This window comes from Haliaeetus albicilla, chromosome 4 (assembly GCF_947461875.1).
Source record: "Haliaeetus albicilla chromosome 4, bHalAlb1.1, whole genome shotgun sequence".
In the NCBI taxonomy this organism is placed as follows: domain Eukaryota; kingdom Metazoa; phylum Chordata; class Aves; order Accipitriformes; family Accipitridae; genus Haliaeetus; species Haliaeetus albicilla.
In genome coordinates, this window is record NC_091486.1 from 46,496,690 (window position 1) to 46,513,533 (window position 16,844).

The 16,844-nt window shown below is 49.8% G+C and overlaps 1 protein-coding gene across 4 annotated transcripts in view; it reads left to right on the forward strand.

Moving 5' to 3' along the window:
* SPEN (spen family transcriptional repressor) overlaps window positions 1-12,808 on the forward strand; it is a 71,602-nt gene extending 58,794 nt beyond the window's left edge. For 2 of the 4 annotated variants that reach the window (XM_069780386.1, XM_069780388.1), the window contains 5 exons: window positions 894-8,823; window positions 9,418-9,831; window positions 10,733-10,927; window positions 11,468-11,626; window positions 12,408-12,808. In XM_069780386.1, the coding sequence (XP_069636487.1) occupies window positions 894-8,823; window positions 9,418-9,831; window positions 10,733-10,927; window positions 11,468-11,626; window positions 12,408-12,539 (8,830 nt within the window). In that variant the 3' untranslated portion in view covers window positions 12,540-12,808. The remainder of the gene's footprint in view (window positions 1-893; window positions 8,824-9,417; window positions 9,832-10,732; window positions 10,928-11,467; window positions 11,627-12,407) is intronic. The other 2 variants (XM_069780387.1, XM_069780389.1) reach the window with 1 other exon arrangement.
* Window positions 12,809-16,844: the final 4,036 nt, after the last annotated feature.

Sequence of the window (16,844 nt, forward strand, 5' to 3'; positions counted from 1 at the left end):
TCCCGCTTCACTTGTCTTCCGTGTTTTGCTTCACTGTGTTCTTTTTTCAATTTTGTACATTTCTTAAAATGAGGAAGCTGTCAGCTTTTAACATAAAACATAAGCTGTGAAGCCAAATAAATGTATATGGAGTGTTCAAAACACTCTAATGGTGGAGAATTGGAGCACCAGCTTTATGCCACCCCTCTGCCAATGAGGCATGTTCAGTGTTATAAATGGCTTATTTTTGCCATTTGCAGGTATTGAGATAATAACACTAATTGCTTGACTTATTTTGCTGAGTGCTCCCCATGAATTCACCCGATCTCATAAACAACCTGATTTTTTTCATTGACTTGGTCTCGCTGTAAGTAGGCAACGTCAGCATGTCACATGCAGCAAAAGAGCTAATTTTGGAATTAAATGATCACTTACAGAGTTTAGGATTTTTAAAGAAATTTTATTACCACTTTACTGCTTAGTAATGGAGAGGTTCAAACCTTGAATTTTGATTTGACTCATGTTTTCAGAGGTAGGTTTCATGTTCTTGAGATGGGGTCGTCTTCAGCATGACAGACTGTGCGTGGGTGCACAGGTGCTGTGTAGGTTTTACCTTAATTTAATGCAATATGTTAATTTGGCAAAAATGAAGCAGTGAGGGTGGTGAAAAGATACTTGGCAGAGCTGTCACAAAATGACCAATTAACTGCATACGGTATTTGATAAGCTAACAAAGCATTTAATCCAGTGTGCACCAGTTCATTGTTGTTAAATCTCTGTATGCAGGTGTGTGCAGTTGCCTTGATGCGGGTGTAAAGCAATTATCATAAAATGATTCCCCTACATAGCAAAGAACATGGTAACACAGTACATTGGTTGAGAAGGAAAACTAACCTCTTTATTCCTATATTTAGCAGAGATGAAAGAAGAGGATCTTACGAATATGCCCCTGATCGTACTTACTACGAGACTGTTCGGACTCCAGGGACGTATCCTGAAGATCCTCGACGAGAATACCCAGCTCGAGGCAGAGAATTCTACGCAGAGTGGGATCCCTACCAAGGAGACTACTATGACCCACGATACTATGACGACCCACGCGAGTACAGGGATTACAGGGGCGATCCATATGAGCAAGACATAAGGGAGTACAGTTACAGGCAACGGGAGAGAGAGAGGGAGAGGGAACGGTTCGAATCCGATCGGGACAGAGACCACGAACGGAGACCGATAGAGCGGAGCCAGAGTCCAACCCACTCCAGGCGTCCGCAGAGCCCTGGAGCGTCTCCCTCCCAGTCAGAAAGGCTGCAGAGCGATTCAGAAAGGAGGATTTACAGCAGGTCATCGGATCGCAGTGGCAGCTGCAGCTCTCTGTCTCCTCCACGATATGACAAGCTCGACAAAGCCCGTGTGGAACGTTATGCAAAAAATGAAAAAACAGAGAAAGAGCGTGTTTTCGAGCAGGAGAGAGTTGACAAGGAGAAACGCTTGGTGAGAAAAGAAAAGCCAGAAAAATCAGAAAAGGAGAAAACCGATAAGCAAAAACGAAAAGCAAAAATCCATTCGCCCAGCTCTCAGTCTTCTGAAACAGATCAAGAGAATGAGAGAGAGCCCAGCCCTGAAAAACTGAAGGGCAATAGTAAACAAAGTAAAGAGAGAGGTGACAAAGAAGGGACAGCTAAAAACCGCCTGGAACTAATGCCCTGCGTCGTGTTGACCCGAGTAAAAGAAAAGGAGGGGAAAGTGATTGATCAGCCCACTTTGGAGAAACTGAGAGCAAAGCTCGATAATGACACTATGAAGTCCCCACTTCTTGAACAAAAAACGCAGACATCTCAAGCTGAGCAAACCAAGTCTGATCAGTCTAAACTGGAACCTGTCAGAACCAAGGTACAAAAAGAGAAAGCCCTTGCTAGTCACGTAGAAGTGGTGGATAAGGAGGGAAAACTGAAACCCAAAAAGCACTTGAAGACAGAGCAAACTTCTGAGGGGGCCAACACGGTAGATTTAGATAAGTTGGAGGCTCGTAAAAGACGTTTTGCTGATGCAAATCTGAAGCCTGACAGGCAAAAACTGGAAGTAAAAAGAAGCAGCCAAGATGAGGAAGATGCACGCATGGTTTTGAAAAAGCAGCTTGATGCAACGGCTTCATCTAGAGAAGTGACAATGTTAAGGGAAGGAGAATTGGAGAGAAAACCCCTGAGGAAGGAGATGCTTAAAAGGGAATCTAAAAAACTCAAACTGGAAAGACTTATTCCTGTTACTAGTCCCAAAGAAATTCAGGAGACTCTTAATGTTGGTGGGATTGGCATGCGTCCCACCCTAGATCTGCAGGCAAGGCTAATAGAGGCAGCCGATGAACCAGTGGAAGTTCAGGAACTCTCTTCTAAAAAATTGAATCCAGTAAAACCCCAGCATAAACAGGTACAGCTACTAGATGACCAGGGAACAGAGAGAGAGGATGCAAGGAAGAATTACTCTGGTCTTCCTGAAGACACACCCGACCATAAACTTGGCCAAGAGAAGCCTCAGTCAACTGATACGGAGGAGAAAATTGGCATTGACATTGACCACACGCAAAGTTACAGGAAACAAATGGAGCAAAGTCGCAGGCTAAAACAGCAGCTGGAAATGGAGATAGCGAAGTCTGAGAAGTTCGGCAGTCCAAAGAAAGATGTGGATGAGTATGAAAGACGGAGCTTGGTCCATGAGGTGGGAAAACCTCCGCAAGATGTCACCGATGACTCTCCACCAAGTAAAAGGAAAAAGACTGACCAGTTTGACTTTGAAATTAGCACTAAAAGAGAAAGAAACTACAGAAGTTCTCGTCAGGTGAGTGAGGACTCTGAAAGGACATCTTGTTCCCCTAGTATCCGACACTTCCCTTTCCATGAAGATGACGATACGCTCGATTCTCCAAGGCTAATGCCATTAAAGGAAACCAAAGAGTCACCTAAAATAGAAGAAAAGGGTCTTTCATACTCCAACATGACTGTGAGGGAGGACTCACTAAAATTTAATCCTTATGATTCCAGCAGAAGGGAGCAGATGGCAGAAATGGCTAAAATAAAACTATCTGTATTGAGTTCTGAAGATGACTCAAGTAGGTGGGAAACACAAGTGAAGCAGGAGCCTGGCAGAGTTGATATCAGCTTTCCAAGCAGCATCGTCAAAAGAGACAGCATACGCAAGCGGTCTGTCCGAGACCTGGAACCCGGGGAGGTGCCTTCAGATTCAGATGATGACAGTGAAAACAAGCCCCATTCCCCAAAAGCCTCATCCTTGTTAGAGGGTTCCAGGTTGTCTTTTTTATTAAGGGACAGAGAAGAGAAGTTACGTGAAAGAGAGGAAAGACTGTCAAGTTCCTTAGAAAGAAACAAATTTTACTCTTTTGCATTGGACAAGACAATCACACCAGACACAAAGGCCTTGCTTGAAAGAGCTAAATCTCTCTCTTCATCCAGAGAAGAAAACTGGTCCTTTCTAGATTGGGATTCAAGATTTGCTAGTTTTAGAAACAATAAAGACAAAGAGAAGGTTGACTCGGCTCCAAGACCTATTCCCTCTTGGTATATGAAAAAGAAAAAAATCAGGACTGATTCAGAAGGTGGAAAACTGGATGATAAGAAAGAAGATCATAAAGAGGAGGAACAAGAGAGACAGGAACTGTTTGCTTCTCGGTTTTTGCATAGTTCAATCTTTGAACAGGACTCCAAGCGCCTGCAGCATTTAGAGAGAAAAGACGATGATCTTGACTTCATTTCTGGTAGATTGTACGGGAGACAGTCTTCCTCCGATGGGACTAACAGCGCGGCTGATTTGGTGCAAGAACCGGTGGTTCTCTTCCACAGTAGATTTATTGAACTGACGCGAATGCAGCAGAAAGAAAAGGAGAAAGATCAGAAACCAAAAGAAGTGGAAAAACAGGAAGATAAAGAAAACCGGCCGAAAACACCAGAAACAGTTCCTGATAGTAAAGAACTGGAACATAAAACTTCCTCAGTAGTCGGTCCCTCTTCAGTTACTGTCCTACCACAGGAACCAGCACCGGTTGAGAAGGTAGCAAATGAAAAGGTAGTGGTGGAAACAACTTCTGTAAAAGAAGAAAAACCATCTGAACCTGCTTCTGCAGTAGAGGAACAAAAACTTTTTCCTGAACTTGCTGCTCCTGTCAAAATTGAACCACCCGAGCAAACTGAACCCCCGCCAGTCGTAGAAGCTAGTAAAGAAGTTGTTGCTACTACCCTGGCGCCAGAGGAAGATGCTGTGGCAACAGAGCACCCTTCATACTTGGATACCAAGCCTCCTACTCCTGGAGCTTCGTTTTCCCAAGCAGACATCAGTGTAGATCCAGAACCTGAAGCTGCCCAGCTGATTCCACCTCCGCCCAAGCTAGTTCAGAAGTCTGATGAGGCTGCTGAACCTAAAGAAGAAAATCCTCCACCTTCTGCCACTGCTGATGCTAGTGCAAATCAAAAGGTGGAGGTGGCTGCTGAGGTCCTGCCGCCCGTTTCTGACAATGATATGGAAGTCGAACCTCCAGTTGTTGTAAAAGATAAGAAGTCCTACAAGAGTAAACGCTCCAAGACTCCTGTGCAATCGGCTGCAGCTAACATGACAGAAAAACCCGTCACGAGAAAGAGCGAAAGAATTGACCGTGAAAAACTTAAAAGGTCAAGCTCTCCTCGTGGGGAGACGCAGAAACTTTCTGAATTGAAAGTGGAAGCGGAGAAGGTTTCGAGGAATGCTGCTAAATCCCCTAGTTCTGCTGCAGAGCCAGAAAACGTGGAGCCAAGCTTGCCAATAGGCCGTACTAGGCGCAGAAACGTAAGGTCAGTCTACGCTACCACAGGGGACAATGAAGGCCCATCTCCAGTGAAGGACTCCATGGAGGTCACTAGATCCACCAGGAAGAGAGGGGAGAAGGAACCGCAGGAAACAGTGACAACCGTTCCTACGACCCCGAGGAGGGGAAGACCTCCAAAAACCCGCCGTAAGCCAGAGGAGGACATCTCTCCAATAAAGGCAGAACCGGTACAGCAAGAGGTGGAGGAGTCTGAAACTAAAGATGCTGCGGAAGCTCCTAAGCCTGCAGAAGGTTGGAGGTCTCCTAGATCCCAGAAGCTAACACACAGTCACTCATCAGCTGCTACCAGCCAACAGGGGAAGAAAGGGAAGAACGAACCGAAAGCTGATACCTCGGCTGAATCTGAAGAGGCTGCTGAAAGAAGCGTTCAGGAGGCAAGCATTGGTGACAACAGCAGTAAAGCAAAAGCCACTGAGAAAGAGCTGGCAGCGAACGAGCAGAAACGCGATAGGAAAGAACTGGATGCAGAGAAAAACCAGCTAGAAATCCCCACGGTTGAGATTATTGAGAAGAAGCCGGTGCCAGAAAAGGTTACGAAATCCAAAAGGGGAAGGTATAAAAATACCAAAACTGTTGTAGATAAAGCATCCGTGTGTCTCAAAAATGTAGAAATACGCCTCAATGTGGACGAAGTCAAGGGTGCCTTGCGGCCAACTGAGGAGGAGGCAGAGCCGGTGGCGGTGTCACCGGCCAAAATTAAGAGCCCCCAGAAAGAGGACATCTTGTCACCCCATTTTGCTAAGAGTGAGGTAGAAGATTCATTCCCAGAAATGGAAAAAGAGGTGGTGCGGGAACCAAAGCAGTCCCCCGAAGCTGCCCAGTTAGCAAAACAGATTGAACTTGAGCAGGCCGTGGAGAATATTGCAAAACTTACCGAAACTCCTCCGTCAATTGCTGCCTACAAAGAGCCGACGGCAGATGTACCTGAAGTTCGTCAGGAGGAGGAGGGAGATAAACCTGCGCATCAAGCTAGTGAAACAGAGCTGGCGGCAGCCATCGGCTCCATCATCAATGATATTTCTGGGGAGACTGAAAGCTTTCCTGCACCCCCGACGTATCCCGCTGAATCGGAAGCTGAAATCCCTGCAGAGCCCTTGGTGTTACCGTCACCTCGGGGGGAGATGGAGCCCGAGACTGATCAGGCAGTGAATAATATCCTAGAAACGGAGGCTGCCGTTGAGCCCACAGTGCAGCCGGTTCCCAGCTCTGCCCCATCGACAGTAGAGACGGAAAGCAAGGAGGCCGAAGTCAGCTTCAGTGAATCTTCCAATTCTGCACAGGAGGCCGAGACCTTGCAGGAGGCTGAAGTTGCTCGGAAGGAAAAGGGCCGTCAGAAAACCACGCGGCAGAGACGCAAAAGGAGCACGGGCAGAAAGGGTGATGCCGCTGAAGTCAACACCTTTGAGCTGGAGAGGGTGCAGAGCAAGTCGCCCCCCACTAACGAAGTAAAGACAAAACCCGAAGATGCCTCTAAGGAGGAAAAGCAAACTAAAACAGTGGCTCAGGCATCCGTGGAACCAAGTGCTTCTGACGCCAGCAAGGCTGCAGCCACTGACATTGTGGCCGCGCACGAAGCTGTTGCTGAGAGCAGCACCTCACCGAAAGCGCCCGCTCCGACTCCTCTAGACCTGGCCACCCCACCAGTTCCCCTCGACGAGGGAAGTCAGAGTGGATTCAAGATACGGTCGCCCATGGAGAACGCGCCCATCACACCGCCGAGCGCTCCAAATGCAGCCCTTCCTGCTGCCCCTTCAGCAGCAGCCAAGCTGCCCACCCCAGTGCCCACCACAATCGTCCCCCTTCACTCTGGTGCTGCCAAAGTGCCAGAGTGGATGGTGAGGCATGAGGAACCCCGTGCCCGTTCCACGCCCCCACCTGCTCTCCCACCAGACACAAAGGCATCAGATATCAATACAAACTCCAGCACTTTGAGGAAGATACTCATGGAGCCCAAGTATGTCTCGGCAACAAGCATAACCTCCACGCACGTGACAACGACGCACGCCGAGCCAGTGAGCGCACCTTGTTTGGAGGAGGCACCCCTCCACCCTGCGGTAGAGGCCATAAAGCCGGTTTCAGAGGAGAAGCCAGCAGTTCCCGTCACCAACGCCTTGGACCCACCGGTGGCTGAAGCACCGGTGTTCAGCGAGAAGGAAAAGATAAGTACTGTGATTGCTCCCAAAGCCACTTCTGTTATAAGCAGGATGCCCCACAGTGTGGATCTGGAGGAGGCTCCAAGGATCACCTTGGTGAAGCAAGCTCCCCAAACCCAGACGTGTCTTGTCAATGCCCCGTCGCCAAAATTTAAGCAGAGGTCAAGCACAAATGATAACAGTAGGTTTCATCCGGGATCGATGTCTATTATTGAGGAGAGGCCTGTAGAGACTGGGTCCAGTCCAGGGCTGCGAGTGAACACCTCGGAAGGGGTAGTGCTTCTGAGTTACTCGGGGCAGAAGACAGAAGGCCCTCAGCGAATTAGTGCCAAGATCAGCCAGATTCCCCCAGCCAGCGCTGTCGACATAGAGTTTCAGCAGTCTGTATCCAAGTCTCAGATTAAACAAGAACCTATCACGCCATCTCAGCCCACGCCGAAAGGCTCCCAGACTTCGGCGGGCTACGGGACTGTTTCCACGCATTCTTCTTTGGTACTAGGGTCACAACCTTATAATACGTCGCCCGTCATCTCCTCCGTTAAACAAGAGCGCACTGCGCTGGAGAAGTCTGACTCGTCCCACCTTTCTGTCCAGACTCCAGCATCTCAGCCTGGTAAAGTCCTCACACAGACTGTAAACACTCCACCCGTACTCGTTCACAACCAGATGGTTGTGAACAAAAAACTGTCCGATCCAGCTGCTCTGAAAGTGGAGACCAAGACTCTGCAACCATCCAACTTGAGTCCTGGAGTTAGTCCTCACCACCCTTCCCTCTCTGGGAAAATGCATTCGGAAGCAAACCACGTCAGCTCAGGACCCAGCACCCCAACTGACCGGGCTATTTCCCACTTGGGGGTCACAAAACAGGAGCCACACTCACCGCGTACTAGCGGGCACTCGCCATCACCGTTCCCCCGGGCTTGTCATCCCGGCAGTACCTCATCTCCGGCTTTATCGAGCAGCACCCCGGTCATGCTGGCGCCAGGAATTCCCGTTCCTCAGTACATATCCAGCATGCATCCTGAGCAATCTGTTATCATGCCTCCTCACAGCGTAACACAGACTGTGTCCCTGGGCCATCTGTCCCAAGGCGAGGTGAGGATGAACACTCCTCCTCTTTCCAGCATCCCTTACGGCATCCGCCCAGAAGCGCTTCACTCCCCCAGAGCTGCTCTGCAACCCCAGATAGAGATCAAACCTCAGCGATCCAGCACGCCTCAGCCAGCTCCGATACGAGACATAGTCATGCCTCCTCTGTCTTCTCAGCATCCCCCCGAGGAGGAGATGCACTACCACCATACCACAGTGTGCCGAGGACCAGCCCCCGTTCAGTCTGACGTGCTGGTGATGCAGCCGGATTACCGCATGCACCCCACGAGCATCAGACTTGACCAGTACAATGTACCCCGGGACGTGAGGATGATCATGCACCCGCACATGGCCGCTGTGGGTGAGCACCACTCGGAAACGAGACAATCCCGAACACCTGAAGGGGCTGTGAAAACTCCCCCTGTCAGTAAGACCCCTCAGCCTGGAAAAGAGACGCCAAAATCCTCTGAAGGCAAGATGGCGCACTCTCCTCACAGCGAGCCCCGGCTCCTCAGTGTCCCCTCCAGCAGCCAGCTGCCTGGACTGCCTTTGACACAGCCGGTGGTGGTACCGCACGGAGTACAGATCATGCACCCCACAGGGAGCTCCTTTCACGATTATCGGTCTGTGTATGGTGACATGAGGAATTACCATACAGCGGCACAGCTCGGGCATCCTCAGTTCCCAGGTGCCTCACCCATCGGGCTGCCTTCCCGGAGCATGACCCCATCTCAGGTGAGAAATAAAACCCTTTCTTCTCCTTCTACCTGAAATCTAGAGTGCTTTGAGCTAATTACAGCCCGGCACGGCTCTGCGTGGCTGCAGGAGCTGAGTTTAGTTCTCTGTGGATAGTTTCCAAGCCCTACTTAAGTTCATAGCACAAGAAGAGCTATTTTGTTTGGGAAATGGGGTTTGAACGTTGCTTAGCATTAGAGGAAGCTGAAATAACCCGTTTTCTTAACTACTCTAGAACTCAAACCAGAAAGTGTGAAGCTGCCTACAGGTTTCTAGACTTAGAGGTGTCGGGGGGGAGAATTGTTAACATCAAGGTGGCGTGTAGGTCAGACATCCTCGGGCTAAGGAAGGGCTTGGGCCAGAATTCAGGAGATGTGGTTTCACCTCTCGGGTGTGAGAGGCTGGTGGGGTAGCCTTGGAACGGGGGGACTGGTCCAGGCTTCACCACAGCAGGGCTGGTGCTGTGGTGAGGAGACACAGGTTTCCCCGCCAGCAATCTGATGGTGTCCTGGCAGCCTTACTGTTGAATTTAATGAGTCCTGATATGCCCACAGTGTAAAATCTTTCCTTTTCCCCCCACCGCCTGCTTCCCAGGGTCTACCGGAGGGTGAACACTCACACCCCAGCCAGCCAGTACGCAGCAAGACTCCTCAGATCCCCCAGGATCCCAAGGGCCCGCCAGCAGCAGGACCCGAACAGAGTCACCACCCCACTGTAAATAGGCATGCGGCACAGATAGACCCTCATGTCCACCTTCAGAGGGCACAAGCGGACACGGGCCAGACCTCCTACCCTTCGCCCGTTGCCATTTCGATGAAACAGGAGCTTCCATCACCGCACCAACCTCAGGCGGTTCCCAAGCAATCCATGTTTATCCCCACGACATCGGGTCCCGGGGCCCCGCCGGGGCTGCCCCTCAATCGCCCGGAGCCACAGTCCGCTCTCAAACAAGAGCCGTCTCCTCACCCCATTTCGCAGAGACCTGTGGATATGGTTCAGCTTCTGACAGTAAGTTTCGCTCTGTCATCTTCTCCTGGCCAAGTAGCCTCATGCTCCTCGTCTGGGGAGAAATAATCGGGTTCTTTATAGCTCATCTCACCTGTGGCACCAAAATCTGACCTCTCTTGCATCAAGTGCTTCAAATGCGGAGAGGGCGATTGATCATCTGTCTGCTTTCTGGGCTGTTTCTGTCCCTGGTGAGTTTTAGCTGTGTCCACATTTACATGGCATTTCCCAGAGGCTCGAGATAAGGCGCTGTTAATGCAGAGCAGCCCCATTTCGCTCATCATTGTTTCAAACAGACTGCAGGCTCAGGCAGGCACTGCTGCATCATTGTTAGTCAGCTGTTTCTTGGGAAGGTTTCCTTCACTGGCAGGAAAGAATGGTGGTGTATTTAAAGAAAAAGAAAAAAACCACTCTTGCAAAGCCTAGAGGCTGAGGAAGAGGAGGGAGATGGTGAGGAACAGGCACTGACGAGGAACCAAGAGTTGCGTTCAGAGCGGCGTATTTCCCATATAACCTTGAGCAACTCTCCTGCTGCTGCTGTTTCTCAATTCTCCCAGTTGTAAAAGAGAAAATAGCGTTTGGTAACAACCCTGCTCTGCCTCGTGCTGTGTGGGAGGCTGAAAGATTGGGAAGTGCTCTGATGTTACGATGAAGGGAGCCACCCAGACATCTTAGCCAGCTGGAAGAAAAAGGACTGAATTACTGATTTAGCAGGACCTAATCCAAGCCCGGACCGGCGCATACGAGGAGTGATAGATGTTACACCTGTACTCAGTCCTTAAAGCAAAGTGGTGGTGTCTTCATTGCCTGTGAAAGTATTAGAGGCAAACGAGCAGCTCAGACGGGATTTAAGATCCCCTTCTCCTTCATTTGCGTTTAATATTTCTTCTCCCTCTCTTTCCAGAAATACCCGATTGTCTGGCAGGGCCTTTTGGCTCTAAAAAATGACACAGCCGCTGTTCAGCTCCACTTTGTCTCCGGTAATAACGTCTTAGCGCACCGGTCCCTGCCAGCGCCGGAGGGAGGACCGCCGCTGAGAATCGCTCAGCGTATGCGACTGGAGGCTTCGCAGCTGGAAGGCGTCGCACGCAGAATGATGGTGAGGGGTCGGGACGGGGTGAGGGAGCATGTTTGGGAAGAGCTAATATCTGCATGCTGAAAGCTGGGCTCTTCTTACCAGCTGCGTAACAAAAAAACACCGCTTCTCCCAGAAACTTTGGCTCTCATTGCTTGTGTCGCATTATTTTGGGATTCTGGTAATAGCTGCGTGATTCCTTCTTCCCACTGAGCATAAAATGCAGATTGCGAGTCATGAGCTATAGGAATTAACTCTGCATTCATAGAAAAGGGAATGGCGGAGTTGGGAAACCTTTGAAATCACCCATCCCTCAGCCCTGGAACAAATTCCTGCTGGCTCCGACACGTCTAAGTAAGGTGGAAAGTGGAATTCAGGCAGCTGTGGAAAGCGGTAGTTTTCAGTCCTTTTCACCATCTCCTAGGCTGGCTGAACTTTCAGCAAGTCTTCTGTAACTTCGAAGGAGTTCAAAGAGAGGATTTTCCACTGCAGATAATGAATGTATGTCAGGAATGGGCCTGTTCCCAGCAAACATTTGACTTAATTACGGTATTTTCTTTCCAGGTGGAGAGCGATTACTGCCTGTTACTGGCTTTGCCTTGTGGCCGAGACCAGGAAGATGTAGTGAATCAGACTGAGTCACTTAAGGCTGCGTTCATCAGCTACCTGCAGGCTAAGCAAGCCGCAGGAATCATCAATGTTCCCAACCCCGGCTCTAATCAGGTATTTGCAGGGAAAGGCCTGAAACACCGTAGGTATACTAGATCAATAGATAATGGGACGTACAGCCTTCCACCCCAGGTCTTTGCTTGAAATTGTAGTTGAGCTGCCTGTTTTTATTATTAAAAGAAAACCCCCACATTTACCATGCTGGCTTTTTACATCACCAATCAAAACACACCGATATAATTGATATAATTACTGAAGATGAACTGCAAAGCCAAAAACCCCCTCAAACCTATGTTCAGTTTGTTCACAGCCCTACATCCTTGGATGAAAACAAACCAAACCCATTTTCCAGCTTTTTTTCTGTGTTGGAAGTAGAGTCCTCATTTCTTCCGCATATCATATCCTGATTTTTCCAGGACACCTGGTGCTTTCTTGCTCTTGGCCACGTAAATACAAAATGTTTGGGTTTGGTGATGAGGAGCATTTATTCCAGCTGTGTTGTGGCATCAAATCAAATTTAATCTGTTCCCTGGGTGTAAATGGCCCAGAACGAGTGGTCAGTGCTCGGAGCAACTGCTGAAATGATAATTAATGGGATTTTTTTTTGTCTTGTGCAATAAAACTAGCCAGCTCTTACATCCCCGGTGTGGAAAAACTCCCCACCTTGGGGAACCACACCTGAGGCTGCTGAACAGCCTCTCCTTTTTTATACAAGCGCGCTGGTTTATGAGCCTTTAAGCACCCAAAAGATCATCCGAATGTCCCATTTTAAAACATTTTAGGCCAGCCCTCACCCTGGTTTGTCGCTTATCCGTGTTTCTTCTCTCCCTGGCAGCCTGCCTACGTTCTGCAGATCTTCCCACCCTGCGAATTTTCAGAAAGCCACCTGTCCCGCCTAGCCCCGGACCTCCTTGCCAGCATCTCCAACATCTCTCCTCACCTGATGATTGTCATCGCGTCGGTATGAGCTGTTTACCGGTTACTGACTTTATTTTTTTTTTCCAAGGCCCTGCAGCAAAAAAAAAAAACAAAAAAAAAAAACAAAAAAAGCCCACAAAAACCACAAAAAAAAATTTTAAAATAAAAACAAATAAAAAGAGAGAGAGAAAGTAATGAAACAAGAAAATGCTGCCAGACTACCAGCCTCCTGCCCTAACCGGCCTCGATCAAACTGTTGCTGGGTAGTGGTTCCGCTACCTTGTATGTTTACATATTGCTTTAGCTTACGGACAACTGATGCACTCAGCAGGCGGACTGGTATTGGGTTTCTGTGCCTCCTTTTGGGGAAAAGATAAAGGATGGCTTATTTTTTTTAACAAAAAAAAAAGGAAAAAAATAAAAAAGAACCTGAACTGCCTTTGCACTAAATTAGTGACTTGGACCTTTGCACAGTTGGAGACACGCTGTGACGTTCTGGATGTCTTGACACACATTAACACGCGCCGTGGACTAAACGCAGGACCTGGGGACTTCTGCTGAAATTTGTGGGTCAAGGATCATTTCACACATTATCTTTTTTATTTTATTTTACTGGTTGGGTTTTTTTCCTTTGTTGGTTTTTTTTTTTTTTTTTTTTTTTTTTGGATGTGAACCTTCCTCTCCTCCACTTGCCCCTGCTGCAGCCGTCTTCTCCTCATCTGGGATGTACAGTTTACACTGAAAAAAAAAAGAAAATACAAAACAAAAAAAATAAACAAAAGGGAGAGCTATTTTCCTTCCTGGTGGGATATGCAGAACTCAGTGGGTGTGTGTATATATAAATATATATATAATATATATAAATATATATAATACTGACTTTAAAAAAAAAAGGAAAAAAAATCAAATCCCCACAACATACATTTTTTTTTAATCTGTGCCAAAAATGTGTTTTCAGAGAAAATCTTATTTTCATACTCAGACTTTGTATTGTCACTCATTTGTAAGTGCGCTTCATTTAAACATGCCCCCCCCCCCCTCGTCTCATGAACTGTGGAAGTGTTATACACTTGTACAAAAGACTTTCGACCCCCCCCTCTTCCCCCGCCCCTTCGCCTTCCCTAACACTTATTAATTTATGGAACTGTTTTTTTCTCAGCGCAGTTTTGTTTTGTGTGTCCATTGGATTACAAACTTTATTAAAAAATACAAAACACCTCGGCGCCTGGATCTCGTCCCTTGGCTGTTTGGGATGGGGGGGGTGCGGAAGGAGGTTTGGGGGCTCCCCCAGGAGTCGTCACTAATCTTTTGTTTAAAAAAAAAAAAGGAAAAAAAAGATAATTTTGTCAGAGTAAATCAAATCTTTGTTTCTTTTCCTTTTGTGTCGTAAATATTTGTTGAAAACCAAAGTTGCAATTTTTTTATGCTTTTAATTTTGATAGGTGCCAACTACTTGTGAAAAAAAACCACCTGAATTTTGTTATTCACCATGCTTTAAAAAACAAGAGCCAGACTTCACGTTTTTCACTGCTTTACCACCCAAAAGCAGACTGGGCTCTGGCACAGGAGGGAAGTGGTGCCAGGGGCTGGTGGGAGCCACCAAAACCCTTGGTTAATCACCAGGGGTGGTGCAAATGGGTTAAAAATCAAGAAGATGTGGTAAAAAAGGAAATTTATGAGAAAATTTGGGGGTCTGGACCCCACCTGTGGGGTTTTGGGGTGAAAGACGGGTGACCCTCGCCCCACTGCCCCATGCTGGGGATGGAGGCAGGGGAGAGCCCATTTTGGGTTAAAAAAAGGACAAAAAAGGTGCTGCTGATGCCCTAACATCAAGGCAGGGGGGTGAGAGCCCAGCCGCAATCCTCCCCCCCCCCGGGGCCTGGGATCTCGGCTGGGGACATCCCACAGGGGACCCCCAGGCTGCGCTGCCATGGGGGACGACGAATGGGGGGTCCTGGGGTCAGGATTGGGCCTTAGACCTGCCCCCCCACCCACCCAGTGCCTGGGGGGATGGGGGAGGGTGGAGATGGGAGGAATGGACTGACAGACACGTGGATGGGTGCATAGACACATGGACAGATTGGGGGGGGCAAGGGTCTGATCCTGCCCACGAGTGGGGGCAGGGGAGGGGTGTGAAATTGCTGGTTTTCAGAATGGGGCCTTTGGGGCAAAAAAGTCCATTTTGGGGGCATTTATGCTGGGAGGGTGGAGGAAACGAATCTCTGGCTGGGCAGGCGTCTGTCCAGCTGTCCATACAACCATATGTGCATCCAGCTGTAGGTACAAACGCCCATATGTACGTACAACTGTCTTGTCTGTCTGTCTGGAAATACAACCCCTGCTCTGTCCCTCCCCCAGATCCCCCAGACCCCCCCAGTGCCCTGGGTGGGGTAACGGGAGTGGGACAGACACACGGACGGGTGCAGGTCTGGATGGACACACAGACAGTTGTTCATACCACTGGACACATGGACAGTCAGACGTCCAGCTGGACTCACAGATGGTTGTGCGTCCAGCTGGACACACGGACGGATGGGTGGTTGTCATCCCTCGAGACAGCTGCACGTCCAGCTGGAGGGACAGACAGTGGCACATCCAGCCGGACACACAGACGGGTGAGCGTCCAGCTGGAAACATGGATGGGTGCGTGTCCAGCTGGACAGATGGACAGTTGCAGCTCTGGACAGACAGCCTGCTGTATGTCTGGATGGACAGACGGCCAGTTGATGTACAGCCAGACACACAGACGAGTGGATGGCTGGGTGCATGGGTGGGTGTGACAGTTGCAGGGTCGTCCAGATACACAGACGCCTGCCCAGACAGACACTTGTCTCCTCCACCCCCCCCAGCACAAATGCCCCAAAAATGGGCTTTTTGCCCCAAAGGCCCTACTCTGAAAACTAGCAATTTCACACCCCTCCCCCGCCCCACTACACCCATCCTCTGCCCCCCCACTTGTGGGCAGGATCAGACCCTTGGGGCGCCCCACCATCCTGTCCGTGTGTCCATCTGTCCATGCCCCTGTCCGTGTGTCTGGACCCAGGATTGGGCCTGAACACTTCCCAGGGCCCCAGGGTGGGTGACAGACATAGGGATGGCCACACGGACAGGGCATGGACAGATGGACACGCAGATAATGGAGGAGCCCAAGGGTCTGATCCTGCCCACGAGTCGGGGCAGGGGAGGGTTATGGCAGGGGCTGGGCAGGGGTGTGAAATTGCTGGGTTTTGGAGCCAGGCCTTTGGGGCAAAAACTTCCTTTTTGGGGGCAATTGTGGTATGGAATGGAGGAGGTGAGTGGCCAGCTGGGTGGGCATCTGTCCGTCTGTCCATGTGTCTGGCTGGATGTACAACTGTCCCTGTGTCGGGCTGGATGTGTACTTGTCCATGTGTCCAGCAGTTTGCCACTGGCTGGCTGGCTGGATGGATGGACAGCTGTCCGTTTGTCTGGATGACCTTGCAACTGTCTGTCACACCCACTCATCCACTCGTCCGTGTGTCCAGCTGTACATGCAACTGTCCATCTGGACATACAGCAGTCTGTCCAGAGCTGCAACTGTCCGTGTGTCCAGCTGAACATACAACTGCACACCCATCCATGAGTCCGGCTGGACGTCTGACTGTCTGTGTGTCCAGTGGTACGAACAACTGTCAGTGTGTCCATCTGGACGTGTACCCGTCCATGTGTCTGTCCCACCGCTGTTACCCACCGGGGCACTGGTGGGTTTGGGGGATCTGCGGGGGGGGGGAACGGACACACAGAGCAGGGGTTGTACTTCCAGATGGACAGTTGTACGAACATATACAGTTGTACGGACAGACAGCTGGACACTCGACTCCTCCACCCCCTTGCCCCAGCACAAATGCCCCCAAATGGACTTTTTGCCCCAAAGGCCCCACTCTGAAAAACAGCAATTTCACACCCCGCCCCACCACACCCCTCCCTCGCCCCACTCATGGGCAGGATCAGACCCTTGGGCCCCCACCATCCTGTCTGTGTGTCCATCTCCCTGTGCCCCACCCTGTCCATGTGTCTAGAGCCAGGATTGGGCCTGAACCCTTCCCAGCGCCCCAGGGTTGATGACAGACATGGGGATGGACACATGGACAGACGGACACACAGCTAATGGGGGGGCCCAAGGGTCTGATCCTGCCCACAAGTGGGGGCAGGGAAGGGGTGTGGTGGGGGTAGGGCAGGGGTGTGAAATTGCCGGGTTTTGGGGCAAAAAGTTCCATTTTGGGGGCAATTGTGGTGTGGGGTGGAGGAGCAGGCAAGTATCTGGCTGGGCCGGTGTCTGTCCATCTGCACAGCTGTCTGTGTGTCCAGCTGGACGTGTACGTGTCTATGTGTCTGG